This window comes from Meleagris gallopavo, chromosome 11, assembly GCF_000146605.3.
Source record: "Meleagris gallopavo isolate NT-WF06-2002-E0010 breed Aviagen turkey brand Nicholas breeding stock chromosome 11, Turkey_5.1, whole genome shotgun sequence".
NCBI classification, from domain to species: Eukaryota; Metazoa; Chordata; class Aves; order Galliformes; family Phasianidae; genus Meleagris; species Meleagris gallopavo.
Window position 1 is genome coordinate 10032368 of NC_015021.2, and position 22976 is coordinate 10055343.

The 22976-nt window shown below is 45.4% G+C and overlaps 1 protein-coding gene across 2 annotated transcripts; it reads right to left on the reverse strand.

The window, feature by feature from the left end:
* Nucleotides 1-4049: 4049 nt before the first annotated feature.
* On the reverse strand, nucleotides 4050-19108 carry CLDN18 (claudin 18). Of its 2 annotated transcripts, none has more exons than XM_003208965.3 (5): nucleotides 18812-19108; nucleotides 7460-7624; nucleotides 7106-7211; nucleotides 6684-6794; nucleotides 4050-6026 (listed from the first exon to the last, which is right to left on the reverse strand). In XM_003208965.3, exons 1-5 carry the CDS (start codon nucleotides 19029-19031, stop codon nucleotides 5849-5851), a joined length of 780 nt encoding a protein of 259 aa, XP_003209013.1. In that variant the 5' UTR covers nucleotides 19032-19108; the 3' UTR covers nucleotides 4050-5848. The 2 variants fall into 2 exon arrangements, with proteins under 2 accessions (XP_003209013.1, XP_031410901.1); XM_031555041.1 differs by lacking the exon at nucleotides 18812-19108 and adding an exon at nucleotides 11778-12091.
* Nucleotides 19109-22976: the final 3868 nt, after the last annotated feature.

Consider the following 22976-nt stretch of genomic DNA (forward strand, 5'->3'; position numbering starts at 1 on the left):
TTCAGAGAAATGAGATTGGTGTCTCAGAGGAAGGAATGAGCCTTTTTTTGCTGTGAAATAGCTGCAGGTCAGGTGAACCTTTGCTCCCATGCAAGGGTTGGTAGGAAAACTGGCCCACGTACCCATGGGCTGTGCTTATTTCATTCAGAACTGATGGGGAAAGTTATTTTCTGCCCAGGAGAGCAAGCAGAAGGAAGAGCCAAAGTTCTGCCCAGTACCTCTCCCCCAGAAAAAAATAAAATTTAAAAAATTAAAAAAATTAAAAAAATTAAAAAAATTAAAAAAATTAAAAAAATTAAAAAAATTAAAAAAATTAAAAAAGCAACCAAAACCATCTTTGCAGCCCCTTTAGAGCAGTGTCCTTCCCTACCTTTTCTTGCTGGTGCCAAACTGGGCTGCACTGGTGGGGACCCAACGTGCCCATTGGTACTGCCATGCACTCACTCCATACTGCACACTGCCAAACCCATGGAGCAGAAGGGATGCTCCCAAGCAGGTAGATGTAAAAGAAAACCAACAGAAACCAAGGTAGCAGAAGCGTGCAGCAGCAGCGGGGAATGCCACATGTACAAGTGGGGGCTCTGGTTTCAATAGGCAGACAGGTGTTCTGACAATTCCTCCGCACAAAGATCTCTTTGTGATTGCATTACGGAAACAAATTCAGCTCCTCCTGTGGGAAAGCGACAGCAAGACAAAGGCTGACTCCAAAATTCATTTCCTCTGCCTTGTAAGGATGAGATGCTACAATGCCATGAACCAATGTGACTTTGTTAACAGTGAAAACAATGGGGAGGCTGCTGCCTGCAGCTGTGCAAACCACAGCATCCCGCCCTCCAGCAGCACCTTGCAGAGCATCCACAAGCACCCCTCCCTCTCCATCCTTTGCACCTCCTCCTCAGGTCAAATCCTGCCCAGCTGTAGGCTGCAGCTGTGCTTTTGTCCAGTGCAAGCAGCCCCCTGCCCTGACCCACCACCCCACTCCACCTCCATACCTCCCATCCCTTCAATTCTCACAAGGTTCCCCTCCAAAAACAGGATTTTCACATTGCCATAGCATACTGCAGGGTCCAAAAGGAACCTGAGGTAGGGTTTAGAAAAGCTGCTTCCAGACAGCAGGTACTTTGGGGAGCAGGCACAACCCCTTCCAGTGCAGCACAAATACACAGAAGTGGCCAACCTTTGCCAGGAGCTTGGTGGCACTGGAGTGATAATGCTCTTCAAATCATACACTTTGTGTTTTGTTTTTCCTCAATGGCATTTGTCTTTGTGGGACTCCATTTATTAATAACCCCCTTGTAAAGCATGAATGCACGTGGAACAATTAGCTGAGAACCAAACCACAGCACTAACGGTGTGAATGCAACACAACTATCCTAAATAACACAAAGCTGAAAAAAAATAAAGGAAAGGAAAAATCCTATCAAATTTATTCAGTCGTAATATCTCACCCAGAGCGCTATTCTCCCATAATATTCGGGGCAAGCACAGTGTCATAAATCTTAGTGTTATTAATCCGTAGACTCATTCATCTCTGTTCAGCTATATAAAAGCAATAACCTTGTCACTATAGGAAGGAAGATTGGGCTTTTAATTGCATATAGGTTTCAGGAGAGTTCTTATCTCATAGTCCAATTTGTAGCTTCAGATATGGGTCTTGGCTTCCCGTGGTCAAAGTCCATGCAAATCTGCCATGCTCTCATATACTTATAAGTGTTGCTGAAGCTCAGAAAGAACCTATACAGAGCTCTGCTGGCAGATAATACACACAGCCTTTCAGCATCTGCTTTATTAGACAAGCCTATATTTAATTAGCTGCTCTGAGAGAGAACACTTTCACAAGATGATGAAGTTTATGGAAACAAAACCATTTCTGAGTATGTGCACACTCACATCACCAACCACCTCTGCATCTCTAGCAAAATGCATCCTTTGTCCCATGCCTTACTCTCAGTAAAGGCATAATAATTGGCAGGAGATCTTCCCCCTCTGAATTACTATAAGGTTGGGTATTAGGAAACATTCCTCCTCAGAAAGAGCAGTGAGGCACTGCACAGCTGCACAGGGAGATAGGGAATCACCATCCCTGGAGGTGTTCAGAGCTGTGGGGATGTGGGCAGCAACACAGCAGGATGGGCTGGGGTTGGACTTGGGAATCTGAGGGGTCTTTTCTAATCTTAATGATTCTAGAATGCCGTGATAATTTGGCAGAGAGGTATGGAGGAGTTGGGCTCCAGTTATCACTAGGCTTTACTTAACCAAAGGCTCTTGCAGAGCAAACCTCTCTGTTGTTTCTGGGAGGACAAGAGCAGAGTGCCGCTCAGTTTTGCACGTGCTGCTGTGTCTCACAGCCTAAATTCACATTCTTGAGGGGAAGTATCCTCCTGCTCTACAAATAAGCTTTGGGTGGGAGGCCACAAGCTGCCTCTGGACTGGCCATTCCTCCCTCCACACGGTGTGCGCTCAGCACCATGGGTTGGTGCAACAATTAGATCAACACAATGGATAGGTAATATAAGAGGTATAATGACAGAGGGACTAACTCAGTAGAAAGGTGTTACAAGGGAAGGAAAAAAAGACTGCTCACCCATCTCTGAAGATCTCAGCTCACAGGGAAAAACTCCACTAAGGAAGAATCTCCAGAGAGAGACCCTTAAAGAGTCAGCCCTTAAATGAGGTCTAAGAGAGGTGCAGCCAGGCTCCACCCCTGCCGGTCACACAGCTGAATTGCCTTCACCTGTGCCCCCAGGGCTGACCAGCTCCTTTCCCCAGGTGCTCAATCAGTGGGTCAGGCCATGACTCAACAGTTCCCATAGAGCTGAGCACTTGGAGGAGGATTTTGCATCCTTTTACACATGGATGACAATGCGGGGGTCATTCTCGAGGGTTTTTGGATGTCCCTTCATACTCAAAGCCCAAGAATAGAAAATGTTCAGCACATATATATATATATATATATATATGTATGTATGTATGTATGTATGTATTTAGCCAGTCAGTTTGAACAGGAAAGGTGGGGAACTGGAACTTTGTTCTCACCAAACACCGAGAGCTTTCCCTTAGCAGATGGCTTCAGACACAGTGCTTCCAGGAGACAGATCAGCTCGGAGGGAGAAATTTGGGTCCACCTTCTAAGGCAGCAAAACCCCGAGGGATTTCTGCTGAGCAGAGGCAGCTCCGTGGCTATGGGTGCTGGTTCTCCCTCATTGCACAAAGATCACCACTCATGGTGGTACCCCCAAGAAACCAGGTCCCTCCTGGCCAGCTCAGGAGTGAGAGGGAGCTTCCATCATAGTGGGTGCTGCTCCATAACAAATAGGCACATGGATACATGGAGTCTCATCTTCAGGATTTGATTTATCCAGCAGAGTTCACTGTATTAACATTTTTGATACTGTTTTCAGCCAGGGTAAGGAAATGAAAACTGGTGCTGAAAGATTAGACATCTACTGAGGGCAGGAATCAGAGGAACCGGCTGTGTCTCAGCTCTCTGTCACTCCACATAGTGCTCCTACCTGCAATCTTGTCATCTGTATGCTTGCTCACATCTAAGTGAGGCTGAGATATAGTCAGCTCGGTGTATTTGCCAGAGTATCTGCATTGCATAAAAATTAAATCTAACTTTCAAAGTTGCATCCTTGTAATTTTACACGTGTGCCTTTCTTTCCTTTAGTGAGAAAAGTTTTGTTTTTTTTTTCCCCCCCTGGTTATTCTGCATTTTTCGTTACCTTGTGTACCTCCACCTAACCACCACTTAAGAGTCTCCTATCTAAATTAAACATTCTTGTGCTTTTCAGCCCCTTTCCAGTAGAAGCTGGCATGAGTGAGAGCATGCCAACCATTTTTTTGGCCTCCTATGAACAATGAGGTATTTAGAAGTGTTTAATTACTCCCTTGAAGTTGGGCAGATGTTGACCAACTATCCTACATAGTACAAGTTTAGCTGAGCAGCAAAGCTGTCAGCTTTTGTTCATGATAAACTGAAAACAGCAATTTGAGGTCATAAAGTCATTTTCTATTTTTAATATTCAAGTAAAAAAAAAAAGCAACCAACAAAATAAGACAAAAAATCCAGCATGCAAATAAAAGGCAAAAAAAGCTAAGTCTATAATGTGAAAAAGGGAAAAATCCACTTAAAAGAGTAAGTATTTTTAATGAGGACAGGATTTACCTCTGCACAACTGAATCGGTCTCCTTTCAAAACATATCCATAAAACAAGTACTCTGCTCTGAATAGGAGTCAACACTGGCAACAGCAGAGGCAGAGGCAGTTATTTACCCAGGTAGCAGCAAGGACCAGAGTCCTGCTGGGGTTCTGTTGGGTAGAAGCTCTTCCCATCTCTCCACACATTGATCATGCTGCCCGTGTCACTCCCACCACCTCTTGCTGAGCTGCTTGAGATTCAGACTCCCCTCTTCTCCTGGACCTGTGCTGGAGATGACTCCATGCAATGATGGAGGGCTGATGGGCATGGAGAGCTGATGGGCATGGACTGTGCTCACCAGGAGTAATGGTGTTGAGCAGGACAGCCCACTCTGCTGTCCCACAAGGCACGGGAGATGCTAGCTGGAGAGGGAAACCTAGCAGAGGTCATACTTTGGGGGAATGGCTCTATCTATGATGCCTTCCGAATGTGAACAACCCAAATCAAATCTGCCAGCAAATTCCTGGCAACTTACTGTTGTTACAAGAGGGACAAGAGCAGAAGTTGCAGAAGTCTATCAAAAAGGCTACTTTTGAGGTCTCAGACACCTGTTTTTCCCTAATTTATCTCTCAGTGCCCTTTGCTCCAAGATGTTTTCCTAGAGCTCTGGTGTCTCTTCCTCTGACCCCTTCCAATAAACATCCTCTCTTGCAGGTTGGCTAGAAGAGGCAGTGTCTTACTAAGGACTTAATCTTCACATCATTTGGAGAAGAATTAACACAAGAAAGATGTTAGTGCAGAGTTTCACATCTAATGCTCCCTGGGATTCCTGCTCAATTGTAACTCTAATTAATTCTAAATGAGAAATTCTCCTGGTTTCATTAATGATGACATCTGCAGGAACTCTGGTCACACACAGTGGTTTTCAGCTATTGTATCAAATATCTAGCATAGGAATAACAATGGATTATATATATTCCCCAATGAGATCAGAAGAAATAAATACACTTAGGTATCACGGGAAACGGCAAATGTCTAAGTAGCATAAATCAGATTAAATACCACAGCAGATCAGCACTGTAGTACCACCAGAAAATAAAGGTGAGGCTGACTAGAAACACTGCCAGGGAGGAAAATGCCATGGCTGCTGGTTCTGCATACACTGGCTGTAGCCAAAGGGACACAGCTGAGTTTTCTTACAATACACAACAAAATAATACATAAGACTTCCATATCGTAATTTCTGCTTTTCATAATGTGTGTGATTCAACTTCTTGATTTCTGAAGGCTTTTTTGTATGCAACATCACTATGTACTTTTTAGCCACAGACATCCAAGTGACTGTGTTTGGACTACAAACTCTATCAGGGTCATCAATAATGAGAATTTAAACCTATTTGAAGAAATAGAAGATGGCACAAGGCAGAATCCTGGTCCCGACTGCCAGAGTTTATATGTAAAACATGAGGAAACAATTGTATTCTGAGAACAGAAAAAGACATTACTTTTGTTACAGGCCTCCTCACGATGGGTATGCCAACAGGCAGAAGAATAAAAGAAACGTGGTTAGGGTACCGTTTTTGAGGAGGGGAAAAACAATAGAAAACAAAATCCTATTTACAGACTGCCTTATTTGCGTATACTTTTTGTGTCTAAAGTGAAAAACATTCTATAAAACACAGCACATCTCAAGCCTAGGAAGTCTACTAGACGTAGTCGTATTTTGAAGGGTACGGGCGTCCTGCATCCTCGTTCCGAGGAGCTTCTTCATACCCTGGACCCTTCCTAGTCTTCGTGTCAGGTTCGTACCCTGAACCAGCCTTATACGGTCCTGTTCTGTAGGAGATATTCCGTCCTGATGCGTTGTAGGACACCGCCTTGTAACTGAAAGACAGGAAAGATGGCATTAGCCACTGGAGGCCCTGTGACTACCCAGTGTTGCACCTTCTGTTCCCATTTGCTGATGGATTTCAGGTAACTTCATAGTGTGTCATCACTTGGTGCCCAGAGCCAACCATCCATGGATGGTCGGACTGGATGATCTTGTAGTTCCTTTCCAACCTTGTGATTCTATGACTCTATGACTCTCTTTCGTATGTTCTCATAAACTTATGCTTTCTTGAGTAAATCCTCATCTGAGTGAATGACTTACTACCAACTGTGCAGGTGTCCAAAGCCCTACATGAAGTAAATCATAACTCAGCTGACGCAGTCTTCACTTTATGGTGATCTGTTACACCATCTGCAGTCAAAGCTGCAGTTAGTAGGGCCAACTTGGCCAGAGCATTACAAATGTTAGAATAGTTTATTGGATGTTAAGGGCAATCTCTCCTACTCTCTATTTGTTTTCAAGTCATGCAGTTAAGGAAGAGAAATGGCCACTTGTGACCAATTACACAGTGCAAGCAAATGTATCATCACAATAACATTTGCAATGAGGGCATTATGCTTAGACCTGTCTTATGATGTGATGGACGCCTGCTGTCCTGACATCCAAGGCTTCACATAGCACCTCCCTGTATCCACCACAGCCAGACTTACCGGGATTCTTCTGGAATCATTCCTTTGCAAGCAAGGCACATCATGACTCCTCCTACGAGGGCCAAGCAGCCCGCCACCCAGCCAACAAAAAGGGCTGAGCCAAAGGTGTACCTACAAAACAGCAATGTGTCTGATTAGTGCTGTGACAGTGGTTCTTCTGAAACACACTGAAAATTCTCTCTCTCCTTCTGGCCCTGCAGAAGTTCCCACGAACACAACTCCACCTGCAGAGTGATCCTTCATGGGATCCCCAATCCCTTCTCGAGCTGCATAATTGCAGGCATCCCAGTCAGTTTTCTTGGACAAGTTATCCTTATCTTGAGCTCAGAGGCTCATTGAATCTTCCATGTCCTGGGACCAGAATAACAAGCACCCAGTGTTTGTTTTTCCTTTGGCTCACCCTGAGCCAGATGAGCACCTACCTATTCTGGACATTCTGCATTCCCTGGTACATGTTGGTTGTGGACATCCAGAAGTTTGTGACCAGCATGTTTGCAAACACAGACACTCCAGTGATGGCACACAGACCTGGGGTTGAACAGAAAGGTGGTGTGAGAACCACATAGCACAAAACTTGGTTCTTTGAGATGCACAGCGTGTTTGCATTTCTGCAACAATTTCTACACTTTCACCTTCCAGAAGTAAGGATGAAACTTTACACTACAAAATTCCAACTCATACCAGCAGAAAGGCCTGTAACCAGAGGGGCATGAAGCCTTGCTCAGTCCTCAATTTCAGGCAGTACTTTTTGTGTATGGAAGACACAACTTACTTACCAGCAATAATAAACATGATGCCAGAGGTCAGAGTCATATTGGCTTTTGCAGAGTCCTCCATAGTGCCAATTCGGATGCACTTCATAGCAAAAATGCACACAAAGAGGCCAAGGATGCCCAGGACAATGCCCACGATCATAAGGGCCCTCACAGCCTGAAACATTGCTGCAAAACAAATCAACGAGAGCCATGGTGAACAAGTGAAGTGAGACTCGTTGGAGACTGGGAGGCTTTTAAAGACTATTTTTAAATAAAAATAAAAATGCTAAAGGAATAAAAATAGCATTAACATACTTTGACTTGCTGAAAGCTAAGACCATCCCGTGGAAAAGAGGCCATTTATTTAAAAAAAAAAAGAAAGCCTAAGTTATCTTAAGATCATAGAATCATTAGAGTTGATGACTTAAAAGCCACTTAGTCCAGCTCCCCTGCAATGAACAGGGACACCTACAGCTCCATCAGGTGCTCAGAGCCCCAACAGCCTGACCTTGGGTGTCTCCAGGGTTGGGGCATCCATCACCCCTCTGGGCAACTTTTGCCAGTGCCTCACCACCCTTGGTGAGTGTAAAAGTCTTCTTTATATCCAGTCTAAACCTCCCCTCTTATAGTTTGAAACCATTTTCCCTTGTCCTATCACAACAGAGCCCTGCTAAAGCAATGCTGATATTCCTATTAATTCTCAGTGTGAGAATGGATATTTAACATTGCAGAATAATATCAGGCCCTTTATTTAAACACTGAAGGAGCCTCAAACCATATTGTTGGAAAAGTCACAAGTTTCTCCCTGCATTTCAAAGTGGAATAGAAACCTTATTGTTTTAATATATAAGGATTTGTTTGTTTTGCCTGTCCCTGTATTGAAGTGCATCTCTGCTGCACCTGTAACATATGCCACACTATTGCTGTATTGTTGCTTGGTTGACCCTTTTTAAAAAGCAGGAATTGTTTCGTAACTGAACTGACTGAGAAAGCACGTGTTTTCCCCAAGCCGCAATGAGCTCAGACAGCTCCACCCAGCTCTCCATGGTATTTTCAACCACCCTGTGAAGTAGAGTTCCAAATTTTCCTCCTTCACAGTAAAATAGATGGCACGAGAGAAGAAAAAAATCACCCTGAAAAACACTGCATGTAGATCAAGGGATAGCAACAATACTTTGGCAATGACCAAAGCGTCCAAATGGTATTGCTTAGCTGAAGGCAAGCTGTGATGCTGATGTGTCGTGCTCATGAACGCTACTGACCACCAGACCAAAGGCAACAACCACCAATGAAATGAAGAAATGAAGGAAAAAGACCAGGCAGGGCAGTTTTCTAATAAGGTGGCACATATCTCAACTTGCCTACAATTCAGCTCTTCCCTGCCTGGCAGAGACAGAAAGGTGACAGTGACAGTGCTGGCAGAGCACCAGGAGAGTGTTGTCAAGACTAATTCAAGGGCTGTTGTGAGTTGGACAGAATACTTTGCAGCCTCCAACAAGCTCTCATGACCCTGGGGTTCAGCTTTGATAATCCATACCCATTCAGGAAAGATGATGAAAGCTTATGTGTGATAGAGAGGGGCAGACAACACATCCCCAGTACCTGTGATAACCCTGCCTATCACCCTTTTTACTGGGCTGGACAGGACAGCAGCACCCAGGTGTACCATATCAGATTCCCCAGCTGGAGCAGGATGAGCTGGTGCAGGAGAGCAGGGAGCAGACCTATTGGCCTTACAAAAGGATGGAGAAGGGAAACGTTTATAAACTCTATCTAGGATGGCAAGGTGGGTGCTGCAGTACCTCCCTGCTTATGGAGGAGCCTGAGCAAAACCATGCTGGTGCCAAAATGAATGGAGAACCAACCACTAACTGGAACTACGTTACTTTTTCCCATCTAGCAGTCCCACTGGGGCTGCTGCTCTTATGACTCAATTTGCCTTTATCAGCTGATAAGGAGTGCTAACGAGCTTGGGGTTTTCAATCTCCCATTCATCAGCCCCCAGGTGTGAGCTCACTAGTTATTATTCATTGGAGAACAAGAAGCTGGCGGATATGCCTTATCAGCCCTCAAAAGGTGTTCGTGCAGCACCTGATGCAGAACAGAAAGCTGTAAAGAGAAGAAAATCACAATACTCGTTTGTCTTTACAGTCACTTTACAGTTCTTTCCGATTGCTTTGGTTTCAGGATGGCCAGTAGAAGCTGACAAAGCAGAATAGACGCAATGGATCCTGATGGAAGGTCCTTGTAGCTCTCAGGATCTGTCCCTAAGACAGTCTTATGCTCCTGAGCTGTTTCCAACAGACCTTATGGTCTCTACCTACCATCACTGCGGCAGTCTGAACCCTTAAAGAAGAGGTGATCTTAAGCCAAAACCTCACAGATATCATGGGCTCCCAATAGAGATATTCCCAGTGCTTTGAGTGCCTGGAAGGGCAGAATGGGCAGGTCAAGCACATCCTGCAGAGACAGGACTTCTTCTGGAGCATCAGAGACCAAGTGTGATGGATTGCAATTGAAAATGGGCAATCTGCAGATGTAAAAAGGAAGGAGAGAGGGACACAGCAGGGGCACAACACAGTGCAAAGCAATTGGCAGTGTCTCCTCAATGGAAGACATCAGTGCCACGAGGCTCATGTGTACATCATCTCTGTTGAAGGGATGGGAAGGAAAAGAGGGTGCTCCCAGCTCTGCTGTGGCATTAAGATCCCTTCACCTGGATCATGGGACCAAAAGTGAGAGCCTTTCGTAATGAGAGCACAGTAATTTCAAGTGGATTCTGGCAGCCATCAGAAGTCCTCCAAGCAGAGCTGCTTTCGAAGGGCAGTGACCTCCGATAGAAGGAAGGAGTGGAAGGGCTCAGACAAACAAAATAAGAGCCTAAGGAAAAAATTTGCACCAGGAGCATGAGTTAACATACTGCTCTACGTTAGAACCAAGCATGGAAATGACCTGCCCCTCTTTACATACGCATTTTGCATGAGATGAAACAACTGTGCATGATACCTGGACAAATATGATTGCTTATTTTTGCACACTCAATTTCCACACAAAGAGAAAGTGTGCACAGAAAATAATATCAACCCAAGTCTGCTGACTGAAGTAAACGTGCAATTTGGAATATATGTTTTTCAGTCCCAAGTGGAAATGGAGAGCTGTCTTTTCTCCCAGTATTGTTGTGAGTAGGAGAGGTGAAAAGCACCTTAAGGTCAACAAAACTAACATCACCAATCACTAATGCAGAATACAAAGGCAGAAAAATAAGTTTATGACAGGTTATAATCAATGGAATATTGAAACACTGGAAAAAAATAAGGTTTTTTAAGTTAACCAAATTCAACCTGAGCCATTTCTTATTTATGTTTTAAGGTCCTCATCAACTAAATAGACACAGAAAGATAATAAAAGAGATAGCTCTATGGCACAGTAGGTAATGCCTGTGATCATCATGCACGTTTCCTTATTGCTGTAGAACTTTAAAAAAATAAAAAAGAAAAACAAAACTAGAATATGGACAACCGCCTTCAATGCCCTCGTCTTCAACAAAGCATTTGAGCCATGAGGATATGGGACTGAGAGCCTGCATTCTGTTTTCTTTTACACCACTCAGTAGATGCAAAAGGCCCTCATATAACGGTGCTTACTTGCACCAAGAGTGAAAACCACTCTCAGATCTGCATTCACTGCTCACTGGCAGGGTACAGGTGCAGTAGGTCATGGGAAGGCATGGCAAACCAAGCTGATTGCTGCCATGGCAGAAGACCAGCTCAGGAGCACAGGATACCCTCAAGGACAGTGGAATGGGAAAACAGCTCCTTTTTTACATGACACTGAGGAAATAGCAAGCAACATAGAAAGTAGTACCCTTCTACAACATACTACTACAACCACTATAAAGGTCACTGTAAAATCTTAACACACCTCTCCGCTCCTTGCCCTTCCTGTTCCACCCAGAGGCAGACTTCTTCTGTGATTTTGTTATTAAAAAAATATTTCAGTTGGTTTTCATAGAACACATCATTCTGATAACAACGCAAGAACTGCACACAGCTCCTTTCCTTCTGCTTCAATTCAAAGGGACAGAATATCCACAGGTCTCAGTATCCTCACATCAGTAACAGCCAAACCCCACGGCACTCATCCAGAGATCACCTACATACACTCTGAGTCATAATCTGCACCGAGCAAGGCTATTATTTTCAGTAGCAAACACATATTTTTATGCTTATACACTGAGTAGCCCAGAAATTTTATTCCTTGCAAAGTGCTTTAAGGCAGCTCTTCCTGTTTTTGGGTGCAGAACAGCTCCTGGGTTCAACCTGGTGCATTTTTGCCCTACCTGGCAGCCCAAGAATGGTGAAATACGGCCGGCATTCTGTAAAGCCAGAGCTCTGCCGCACGCAGCTCCTCCACAGTCCCTGATATTGGAAGACAGCCGTCACCGGGTTGTCGTACAAGTCCTGCGTGCTCCACATATCCATGGCAGTGGACATAATGCACCCTACAACACCCAGCGACGAGACAAGGAACCCCATCACTTGGCAGAGGGTCGTGGACATGGTGTCTCCCCCAGTGAGAGGAGTGAGACAGCCCCAGCGAAGCCAAAGACCTAATGGGAGCACCGAGGTCCTCCTGCCCGCACCGCCAGAAGTGCGGCAGCCCTTATCAGATGCTTTCCATTGAGCGGTGTGTTTGCTCAAAGTGTTTTTGCAAGATAGTCCAGTTTCACTCTCACAGAGTCGGTTTGTGCTGGCAGGGCCTGAGATAGGAGACTTTGTCCTTTAGAAGTGCTTGTCCTTCCCTGGCTAAGCGGCCACGCTCGGTCAAGTGTTGGGAAACGCACTTGGAGCATGAGCTGTGCCCCACCAAAACCCTCCACTGCCTCTTGGGCTCTTGCTGAGTGCTTGGAATGGTGTGAGCACACTGAGAGGGGCAGAGGAAAGGAGAGCACTGCTGGGAGAGCTCTGCGCCTATAGCCCTGGCTGCCACCTTCTTGGCTCTCTGCTTTGGCAGTGGAGTGGTAAATCTGCCACTGGAACGAGATAGGGACTGCTCTGTGTCTTATTATCCACGCACAGTGGTAGACAGGGACAATGGCAGTGAGCTCATGGGAGGACACAGGGATACTGGCTTGACCCAGGGGACAGAGATGTTGTTGCTCCTTGCACCCTCTGTGAGCATCACTGGGGCCACCTCAAGTGCTGCCCATGACACCCAGTCAAGAACCCCAAGTGACCCAGCAAAGCTCCTGCATTCATCTCCTCTCATCCATGTCCTCAGCACTCATCACTCAATCCCACGGAAATCCATATGGGGAAAAGAGGAAGGAAGAACACAGGGAAGGTGCTTGTCTACACAACCTAGAGCAGTAGTCCTGGAAAATGGGGCAGGGGATGGAAGAATTAGAAAATGATTCACTTTTCACACAGTCAAGAAGTGCTGGGCTCAGGGTTCTAATACATATCCACAGTAATAGTGAGATATCACACTCCGCTGCCAGTGGAGCTCAGTGAGGTACAAAGACCCTTCAAACTTCACATTCATCCCTTCTGATCCAAAACTTTGCTCTGAGAGACTTACTTCAGCCCCAGCCTAGAAACACATTTCTCCTTTATCCGGGTCTACAGCACTCCGTGCCATAGACACCATCAATACAGCTGCCTGAGTATGGAGCTGCATGAAAGCCACAAGGAAGGGAGGAGAAGCTGATTTCTGTGAATAGCTGAGCTATACTAAAGTAATTACACATTGGCTATTGCTTCTGCCTTCTGGAGAATGATGACATGATTCTTTTGCTTTCGGGAACAGCAGAGGGCTAGACAGCAGACAGGAATGCTCTCTCTGGTAGCTCCTTCTGTAGCAGCCAAAACTCAACTCACATCCCACACAGAGCTCTAAATCACAGCCACAAAAGCTCTCAAGTCAGGAAAAAGATGTCATTTCTCCCAGAAATCTTATTTGAATTTAGTAATTTCTACTAAATTTATAGCAAATTTATAGCAGGGGAGGAGCTATATCCATCACACCTAAAGGTCAGAAGTTACCAGCAAAAATGATAGCATGAATGAAAAAACATAGAAATGAGCACTCAAGAACCAGGGATGATAGGAGCTGCTCTTTCTCAGCAAAGGAGAGGGCACATTCAAAGGCACACCTTGTATGGATTAACTCATTACAAAAAATCAGGCTGGGAGCAGCTGGAAGCCAGAAGGACAATGAGGGCTAAAACAAGTAGTGTAGCCAACTCACCACCCCAGCTTGTGGCAGGTGGGGATGGGAAGGAGATGCCCTTTCATCCTGCTGTCCCCATTCCTGAGAATCAACCTAAAGGGGCTGTAAACCCAATCCCTCTGCTCCCCAGCAGGTCTGAAGGATTGCTCAGGGCTGGTCACAGTTAAAGATAACCTTTGGATTGGGTGAAAAAAAGTGGGGGAAATGCAAAGGACCAATAATGTTTTCCAGCATTTTTCCCAGGGAAAGCTCCAGTTCCTTGGTGGAATGGCCTTCCTGCACACCATGTCCCTGTGTTTGCTTTGCTGGGAAGGGAGCAACCACTCCTTCCTCTGACCCTTTCTGCTGGTTTCAGCTGCGTGCAGCTGAAGTGGCAATTTGAGCCAACAAGAAAATTTTCTCCTTCTGTCCACCATTACACATCCCTAGGCCCCATCTCCCACTCCCTGCAGTCCATCAGCTTGTCCCTGTTTGTGTCCTCTCCTCAGGGTCTGCCACCAGGCAGTGCTGGCTCACTAACCTTCCCCTGGGGATGCAGTTTTCTCCAGCAGATGGGGGAATGCTATTTCTCATCATCATCACACCACCTCCACTTAGGGGCTTCAAAATTACTTGGAACAGAGGAGCACCACAGAACTATCCCCAATAGCCTCTAGTTGTGCAAAAATGCCTGGATGAACCCCATCTGCCTCTGCTTTTGAGGGCCCAAATGGCTCTTCATGGCTCTGAAGAGCTCTAATCAGAGCAGGATTACACATTTTCTCTCAGATTCTTGCATGTTCTCCCTCAGAAAATGGAGCTGAGCAAGCGTCTTCGGTAACAAGGTTTGTGCTGTAGCCTTGAGCTGAGTAACAGATGAATGCTCAGCCATGCTCAACACTCCAGACACTGCTGTGTTTGAAGGATTTTTGCTTTTTGGAGAGGTTTCTATTTGCTCATTGCTAAGCGTATTGCCTAAGTTGCTATCCAGCCAGCCCAATGTTAGCTGCTTGCCATTTCTCATGCTCTGATTAACACTGTGCTCCTAAACACCGGGGACACAATGCTCTCACAAACACTTTCCTTAGTGGTTGTTTGTAGCAAAATTATAGACAAAAGAGCCATAAGCCTGTTTTCCTGGCTCATTTTCTCCAAATGTAATGTGCCTGTTTCTGTGCTATTCGTGACAGGGAAAAAATTCCCTTTGCAAGAAACTCATGGTGCCATTTTCCCAGCACCCAGCCCAATGACAGGCGAGAACTGGAACAAGCTGCTCAAAAAAGTTATGGTTGTCCCATCCCTGAAGGTGCTCAAGGCCAGGTTGGATGGGGTCCTGGACAGCCCGACCCCATGGCAGGGGTTGGAACTTAAAGGGCTTTAAGTTTCCTTCAAATCTAAGCCATTCTGTGATCCTATAACCTGACGGTTTTATCTGAACTGTTGGCTCAGTGCACAGCCTGAGGAATGGTTGGGTGACAGGAAGCTGTAGAGCATGTCTCAATGTCTTTACCACAACCTGATACACATCTCCAGCCACTCTTGATAGATGTCTACAGCCAGTGGTTGAAAGGTGAAAGACTCGGAGCACGGACTTCCTTAGAGACATAGAAGCACAGAAAATCCTAATTTGGAAGGGACTCACAAGGATCATGGAATCCAACTCCTGGCTCAACACAGCACCATCCAAGTATGAGCTATTTTTCAGTTTCCAGCACATTGGCTTAATACTTGGATCAGAGGGCTGGCTGTGCCACGTAGTAATGATGAGCAGTATCTGAGGAGGGGACACGATGGAGAGACTTTTCTTGTAAAGACCAAGCTTCCCATCAAGAAATGAAGAACGTTTTTTCCCCCACTCAGAATATGGGGACGCTCACAGAGGGATACCAAACTAGGAAAAGGAAGGCTACTTTTTGACCACTCCCCTCTTCAGCTCATTCTTGCTTTATCTACCCAGGCGTCAGCCCTGGATTATCTCAAAAGTGTTCACTGGGCCCATTGCGACTCCTGAATGTTATCACTGCCTCTCCCCTAAAGATCACCTACAGCTCATATTTACTTTAAAATTTGCAAATATAGCTCACACCCTGCCAGTCAGTTCCAGCTTGTTCAGAACGAAACAAAGCAAACCTACCCTTTTCTTTCTGTCCTGCCATTTTTCTGATGACCACAGCCTCCAAAAGTATGTGACCCACCTGTCTATGGCAGAAGAAGGGCTGACTGGCCTTCCTGAAAATCAGCGAGAAAAGGGGACACCTAAACTTCTCTGTGTGTGAAGCTGGTTATGATGGTTGCTGGCAGATATTTCAAAAAGTGGAGATGAACCAATTGGGCTGAAGAATTTAAAGCAGCAAGTAGAGCTTTGGAGGGACTTCACCATGGCCGTTGGCAGTGGAGAACTGTGACACAGCAATTAGCAGTCCCCATCCAAACGAATGTCCAGCAGAAAGCAATTCCAGGGAGAGGAGCTGCTGTTTCCTTGGCCAGTGAGCTGCCCAATTTCCAAAGAATAAAAAAAAAAAAATAGAGCAAGGTTTTTGCAAGGGCTATGTCAAAAAATGTGCGTTGATTGCGTATATGAAAAAAGAAAACCTTATCAGAATGTCATTAATTGGAAACAAATTCAAGACACAAAAAGCCCCTTGATAGCATAGAGTTTATAACAAGTCCAAATGAACTTTGAAAGGATGCGGAAATCCCGACATGAAAGCACACATGGTCACAAAGAGTTACCAGCTACAGAAGTTTAATGGGGTGCCTCAAACTCAAAGTTTGCTTTTGGAAAAACTGAACTAGTCTTATTTTTTAAGTCAACAGCCATTTGTTCCAGAGTCAAGAGATATCTCAGCCTTCCTGCGAGGTCAGAAGGGGCTTTGCCTCAAGAACAAGACACCCTTTCAGAAATGGCCAAACAGCTCTAGCTGAAGGGGTCTGGAAAAAAGAGACAGGGACAGACAAGAGAAAGATTACTGACCAGATTACTGTTGCTTAATAAACTTGTAAGCAACTGAAGAAAAACTCTTTTTGCAGAAAGTGTGACTTCAGCAATAGGTGAAATAATCAGCTTCACCAGCGCTCTGCTGCTACTATTTCCCTATTACTTTATGTTCAAATTCAGATCATGTCCTCCAGACAATCACAGTAAGGACTGCCCACACACCAAAGCAAGCAGCAAAAATAAATAAATAAATAAGAGAAAGCAACATCAGAACAAACAGGCTTAGATCTCAAGCGACATATTTCACCAGAGACTGACTGTTTATAGCCAAGCAGCAAAGGCAAAGAGCCATAAAGTACCCGTGTTATTTCTCATTTTCATCTATTATCTTGATTTTTCCTCAATCTATTTGAAATTAAAATTCCCAACTAAATTGAAGATAGATGACGGGCAAGGCAAGTTTAATCTTTGCTATGGGAGGGAGGGATTGAAAAAAGAATTCTTCAGGAACCAAAACTTCATCGATGTACTCAGGTCACCTCGTTGCTCTGCTGGAGTCCTATTATTTTTATTCACTCCAGCACTATTGTTCCCAATATAAATTGCCATTGTCAGAATAATAAATAGGGGTTTATAATGGAAATGCTGACAAACCATTAACTATGGTGAGGTTAGCAAGGGGCGTTTAATGGAGATCAAGGTACAGCATGGTTAAAATAAACAACTTGACAATCCTCTTAAATAATTTCTTAGCAAATTTGATCTTTAGCATCATTTTCTGTCCCTGTCTGACTGGGATACAGCTGTCCTTTGCTGGTGGAGAGAGGGACGAGATGCCCATAGGAGCAGATGAATGCAGGGGATGGAGCCCAGCAGCATGGAGCTTATTTTTGCACCAGCTTCTCCAGAGACTGGCGGTGTCAGGTGATATATAACAGGAGGGGAAAGGGGGGAGAACATGGAGTGACTTCAGAAGAAAGAGCTAGCCCTGCTCATTAAAAAGAAAGAAAAAAAACACCTCATTTTGTAGGGCAGTGCTGCCAGCAGTGGTTGCAGAAACCAGTTCTCTGGGACAAAAGCCCATAAATATTTACACACTACACACTGGTGGGGAATGCAAGAATCCCTCCAACAGCACTGAGGGTTTTTACTGCAACTTCAGGATCTCACCCACCATTTGAAACTTGTGCTTTATTCACTGGGCTTTTAAAATTCCTTCCCATCAGTGACTACAATATACCCAGCAAATTCCATGTAGTGATTCACCAGTAGATCTGTGGACCCTATAAGAAACAGTTCAATGGGAATCCTAACACTTAGGAAAAGATTTGGGAAGGGCAGAGCCCCTAGCTCCTGAAGGTCCTGAGCATCTGTGCAGGTGATTCCAGGCAGGAATTGATTGGGAAGAAGGATCCAGAGATGGATTATGTGGTGATAGCCCCATATATGAAGCACACCTCATGCTGATGTCTCAGAACACAATCACACTGGGTTATCCTGGTTAGATTTGCACAGATAGACTGCCTGTGAACAAAGCCATTTTTGTGCAGGGTGCTTGTTCCTACTTTGGAAATACCATTTTGTAGATCTTCTGCAGTATCTGCTGACGTAATTGGCTTCTTCCCTTCATTCTTAACATATCAAAGCACAGAGCAGGTGGATAGAACAGCCCAAGTGCCCCTTTCTTTGGTGTATTGAGGTGAGAAGGAAATCCTGACAGTCCTGTCATAACCTAATTGCTCACAGCCCTGGATTCTCTGGGCACAAATGGGATGCGAATGATACCCACAGAAGGAAAAACTGTAACCAAAGAAGAATTAATGAGAAATCCAACCTGGTGTTGTTAGCCCGTACAGGAAGAAAGTGAGTTAAATTGTGATACAGCTCCTTGAAAAGGGCATTCTCCAGTCCCAAGGACATTAGTGTTTCTGGTGGGAAGCTGTATGCACTGTTCAGCTGGATTTGAGTGCTCTCCAAGTCAACCCCAGTGCATTGCCCCAACACCTAAACTGCAGTGAGCTGTAACAAGCCTTCCTAAAACCCAGCCTGGCCATGGGAGTTGAGATGCCTCCAAAGGACCTGTCTTCCAAACAGAGCCATCAACCCAAGTCCCTTTAGGCTAAAACCTGGGATCCCCTCTCTGCTCCGCATATCACCCATCACTCAACCACGGCAACAGGCAACCACGATGTGAAGCAGATGTTCTCTGCACAAACAAGTCCTACCTGGCAGCCCCAGGATGGTGAAGTAACCACGGCACTCAGTGAAGCCGGAGCTCTCACGGACACACGTGCGCCACAGGCCCTGGTAGTTGAACACCGCCGTCACCGGGTTGTTGTACAGGTCCTGGGTGCTCCACTGATCCATGCATGTCGATGCAATGATTCCTCCTATTCCTAAGGCTGATACCACAAAGCCCATGGACTGACATATGGTGACAGACATGGTGCCGGTTGCTCGCTAGGCAGGTCCTCAGTGCGCGCAAGCCTCCACAAGCTGGCTCTGGGGCAGGCAGCCAGGGCAGAAGGGACTTTTAGCTGGAGGCACAGCCTACGTCATGGATGGGAGTCAGGAGAGGCCTGGCCTGCACCGTACAAACCTACCCTTTCCCTTTATCTGTTTCGGTGAGATAACTTCCCTCGCCCGGTACCAAGGGCTGCTGGTTGCACACGGTGTGAATGCCTCGCTCTCTGTTTACCTTCTACATCGAAACAGAGGTGCAGACAGCATGGGCAGATGAGGACCGGCGGGTCCCTTTGAAACAGCCAAGGGGGCCTTCTGCAGAAACGCCTGCATGCCCCAGAAGGCCAGGTGCAGAAACACTTCAGTTAGATGCCACAGATACAAAAGCCTAACCCTCTTCTGGCGGGGATGATGCTTCCAAACCAAGTGGGGGGATGTTTGCAAATACATGCAGGACAAAGCTCTCAACTGAGCTCTGTGTGGCTGTGGAGCACTGTGGCCAGGACCATGCTCAGCATGGCTGGAGATGTGCCATCTCACCACACAAATCAGACCTGCTCCCAAGGACCTGTACCCTATGTTGCATTGCCCAGCATGGCCATAGGCCTGACTACGACCTCCTGCTCCACAAAAAGCTTTAAGCAAAGGCTAGTTTGTAAAAGATGGTAGTGTATCACAAAGGGCAGATGTTCACATGGAGCTCAGTGAATGGTGAGGTCAGGCTGGGTCCCAGAGAAGGGCAGCAGCTAGCGAAGAGTGAACGAACCTGCATGCTGCTGTGAGAGGAACAGGGAGGGTTCACTCTACTGCTTGACCATGCCTGGCAACCAGCCTAAAGGTACAAAAAGATAGAACCAAAGGTGTACTCTCATTCTTCAGTGCTTTCTCCCTCTCATACAAATCTGAATTTGGACCTGTCTAGATGGATGAAGAATCAGGATAAAGCAGCTATGGCACTAGGTGTTGCTTTAAGGCAAAAGCATCTTGAAGATCTGTCCTAGAGACCTGCTTTTTTTGGGTAGTGTCTTTTTTGAACCTTTTGCTGTATCCTTCACTACTCCCTTCCTAACCTTACCATGGGCAATGACTTGCAAGCTGGGGATGTTTCAGGAGAGCTGCTTTCAGCAAAGGAGTGGATGGACAAGCCCTGCTTTGGCAGTGCTCGGCTCATACAAGGCACCTGCAGGCCCTGGTAGAAGAAGTGGAGCTAAAAGGGACCTTGAAATGTTGTCCAGTCCATTCCCACACCACATTACTTCCCATAAAGATCTGTCCTGCCTTTGGAGAGCATCCACAAAGTAGATGTCATCTAGGATGGTTCATCCCAGAGTTTCAAACCTCATTTTTATCCTAAGTCCTGAATTTTGTTCCACACTGTGCATGAAAAGCAGTACTGCAAGCTAGACGGAGAGAGAAGATGTCTCTGTCTCATTAACAGTCCACTGGTTTTAATATTTTATTGCTCTGCTTTCCTTGTTTTCAGAACAGCATTGGTGAATCACACTCATTTTCAAAATTGCCTCTCCCAGGCCCTTTTTGGACATAGCAATACCCAGCCCTGGTGACACACCTCAACTGCTGCGTGTCGTGGCTGTAGTTACTCTTGGTATCAGTCAACAGACTTAATCACAGAAAGCTTTTCTGGTATCACATAGCCAAATATAGAACCTAAAACTGGAGCGCAAATACACTCACTGTGTTTGTCACAACCACATTGCCTGGCTACAGGAAAGGCCCATGGCAGATGGAGATTGCTTTGAATAAATTGGATAAAAGCTAGATTTGCCTTGCATCTGACCTACCTGTGCGGATGGAGAATGTGTACTCACAGAAAACCTGAACGTAGGCAAAAGGGTAGATCTTAGCTAAGCCATCCTTCCATCTGTTTCAATGCCTCTGCCACTTTATAGCAGCTGCGTGGATAGTACCATTCACAAACAATGAACAACACTGCAAGCAGAAGGACAGCTTTATCTACTGACCGTGATGAAATCTATTTCACCATGAGAATAGTGAAGGACTGAACTCCTTCAGCCAACTTAAGCCTACTGACTTGATGTGAGAGTACCACTTATTTTCCTGCTCAAAGCTCACCAGCACCTTTAATGGCTGTTTCTTGCTCTGAAGTGCCATCCACAACTCTCTCCCAGATCATCAGCAGAATCCACCACCATTCTGGGCTCTTGCTGCTGCCGCTTCCCCATCCCTGCCCACCTTTCCTTGCACCTCTCATCTGAGCCCTTCCTCCTTGAATTCCCAGCACTGAAATCAAGCACGCCCTGCCCTACTTGGGTTTCCCATAAAATCCTATTTCTAGAAGGCATTTTTTTCCCAAACCCTAGCGAGGGCTGAGCCATTTTCCAGTGAACAGAGGGAGGAGGCGGCTTGGTACGAAAGGCAGGCACTTCTCATCACTTTAAGGGAGCAGAATCAAAACACCAGCAGAAAAAGAAAAACAAAAGAAGGATGAAGGGTGGATTTTCTCCACTTTTTGTAATTCTCTTAACAGAAGAGACAGAAAAACCAAGCTTGCCCCAGTTTTTTCCCTGGGTCTGTTCAGATTTCAGCTGTAAAACCAACAAGTTTATTTCTAAAAAATAGAAGGATGATGATCTAAACCACTTCAGAATAATTGTCACCTCCAGTATGAAAAACTGCAAGAGATAAAAATATCTCCGTAAGGTCAAAGATCCCCCAGCAACTCCTCTCCAAATAAAAAGAAGTGCTCTAGAGCTGAACTCTGCAGAAGCACACCACTTGTAAATGTTTTCTGATGCTACAAAAGATATGAAAGCACAAAGATGTGCCTAGGAATATTCATGTCCTTGTTGTGCACCACGAAAATTAAGTGGCTGTTTGATTTTTTCCCCCACCTTACATCTCCAAATAGACCCAAAGGTCCTGCACACTGGAGAACTGTCAGGACCAGAAGGTGGCCCACAGTTAAAATTGTTCTGGGCCTAAAGCTGCATTTAATTCTGGTACAGACTAAGCAGCACATTCTCTTCTCAATCCATTGTCTCCCATAGAATGGATACGTGAGCTCAAAGGCTTTCGAAGGTGTTCTTCCAAGGGCTTATGCTGGGACTGCTGCCTCTCCAGTTAGACCAAGTTTCCTCACCACCCTCAATGCCCAGGTGAAAAATAACACCCATTTCAGAGCAGAGTTCGTTCTTCCAACTGTGACCACAGTAAGTTAGTCTGGCTTCAGCCATCACTATTGCCCTGAAGAAGGAGAATCCTGGATCCTGCCCAGAGCTAATGGCCCTCTCTCACCACCAGCATCTGCTCTCCATCTTTCAACTTCACAGTCCCATTGAATCTCCTTCCTCCAGCACGGCAGTCAAGATTTCTCCTGAATACGGGATTCGTCCCCGCCAAGGAGGACGCCTTGTCTGCTTAATTATTTTATTCATAAGTCGGCCGTAGCTTCAAAGACATCTCGGTGACCTATCTAAAGCTAAGTGAATCCCTCACCCCAGAGGAGACTCACTCTTCTTGATCCCCCTGGGGAGCTGAGGCTGGGTGGCAGAGGAGCTGCTGGGGAAGCGATGTTCAGCTGGACAATGAGAAACACATTGACAAAGTGTTCACATTATTGGCTGATAGGTCTGCATCAGTCACTCATTCACAAGCACAAGGTCTAAATTGCAGAACCAATTAACGGCACTAATAGCCCTTGCCTGAATTAATCTTTGAGACAAAAGAGGAGAGAAGTGGAAGAGCTATTAGCAAATCAAGCTGTACCATCCCTGCTTTATTGCGGGAATCTAAGTGTCTGTATTTGGCTATTATGAACTGACTGCAATTACAGCCCTCATTTAAAATGATTAAGTGGTTATAATTATTTTTCAATTAAAACTTAGATCTTCCATTTATACAACATTGCAGGCTTCAATTAAAGTCCTTTTTCCTCTTCTTTTTTTT

Excerpts from the sequence above, each read along its gene's own strand:
- CLDN18 (XM_003208965.3), bottom strand. The coding sequence starts at position 19,031 with ATGTCTGTCACCATATGTCAGTCCATGGGCTTTGTGGTATCAGCCTTA. Across the intron at positions 7,212-7,459 it reads CATCATGTTTATTATTGCTG|GTCTGTGTGCCATCACTGGA; the intron begins GTAAGTAAGTTG and ends GTTCAACCCCAG. Across the intron at positions 6,795-7,105 it reads ATGCAGAATGTCCAGAATAG|GTACACCTTTGGCTCAGCCC; the intron begins GTAGGTGCTCAT and ends GCTGTTTTGTAG.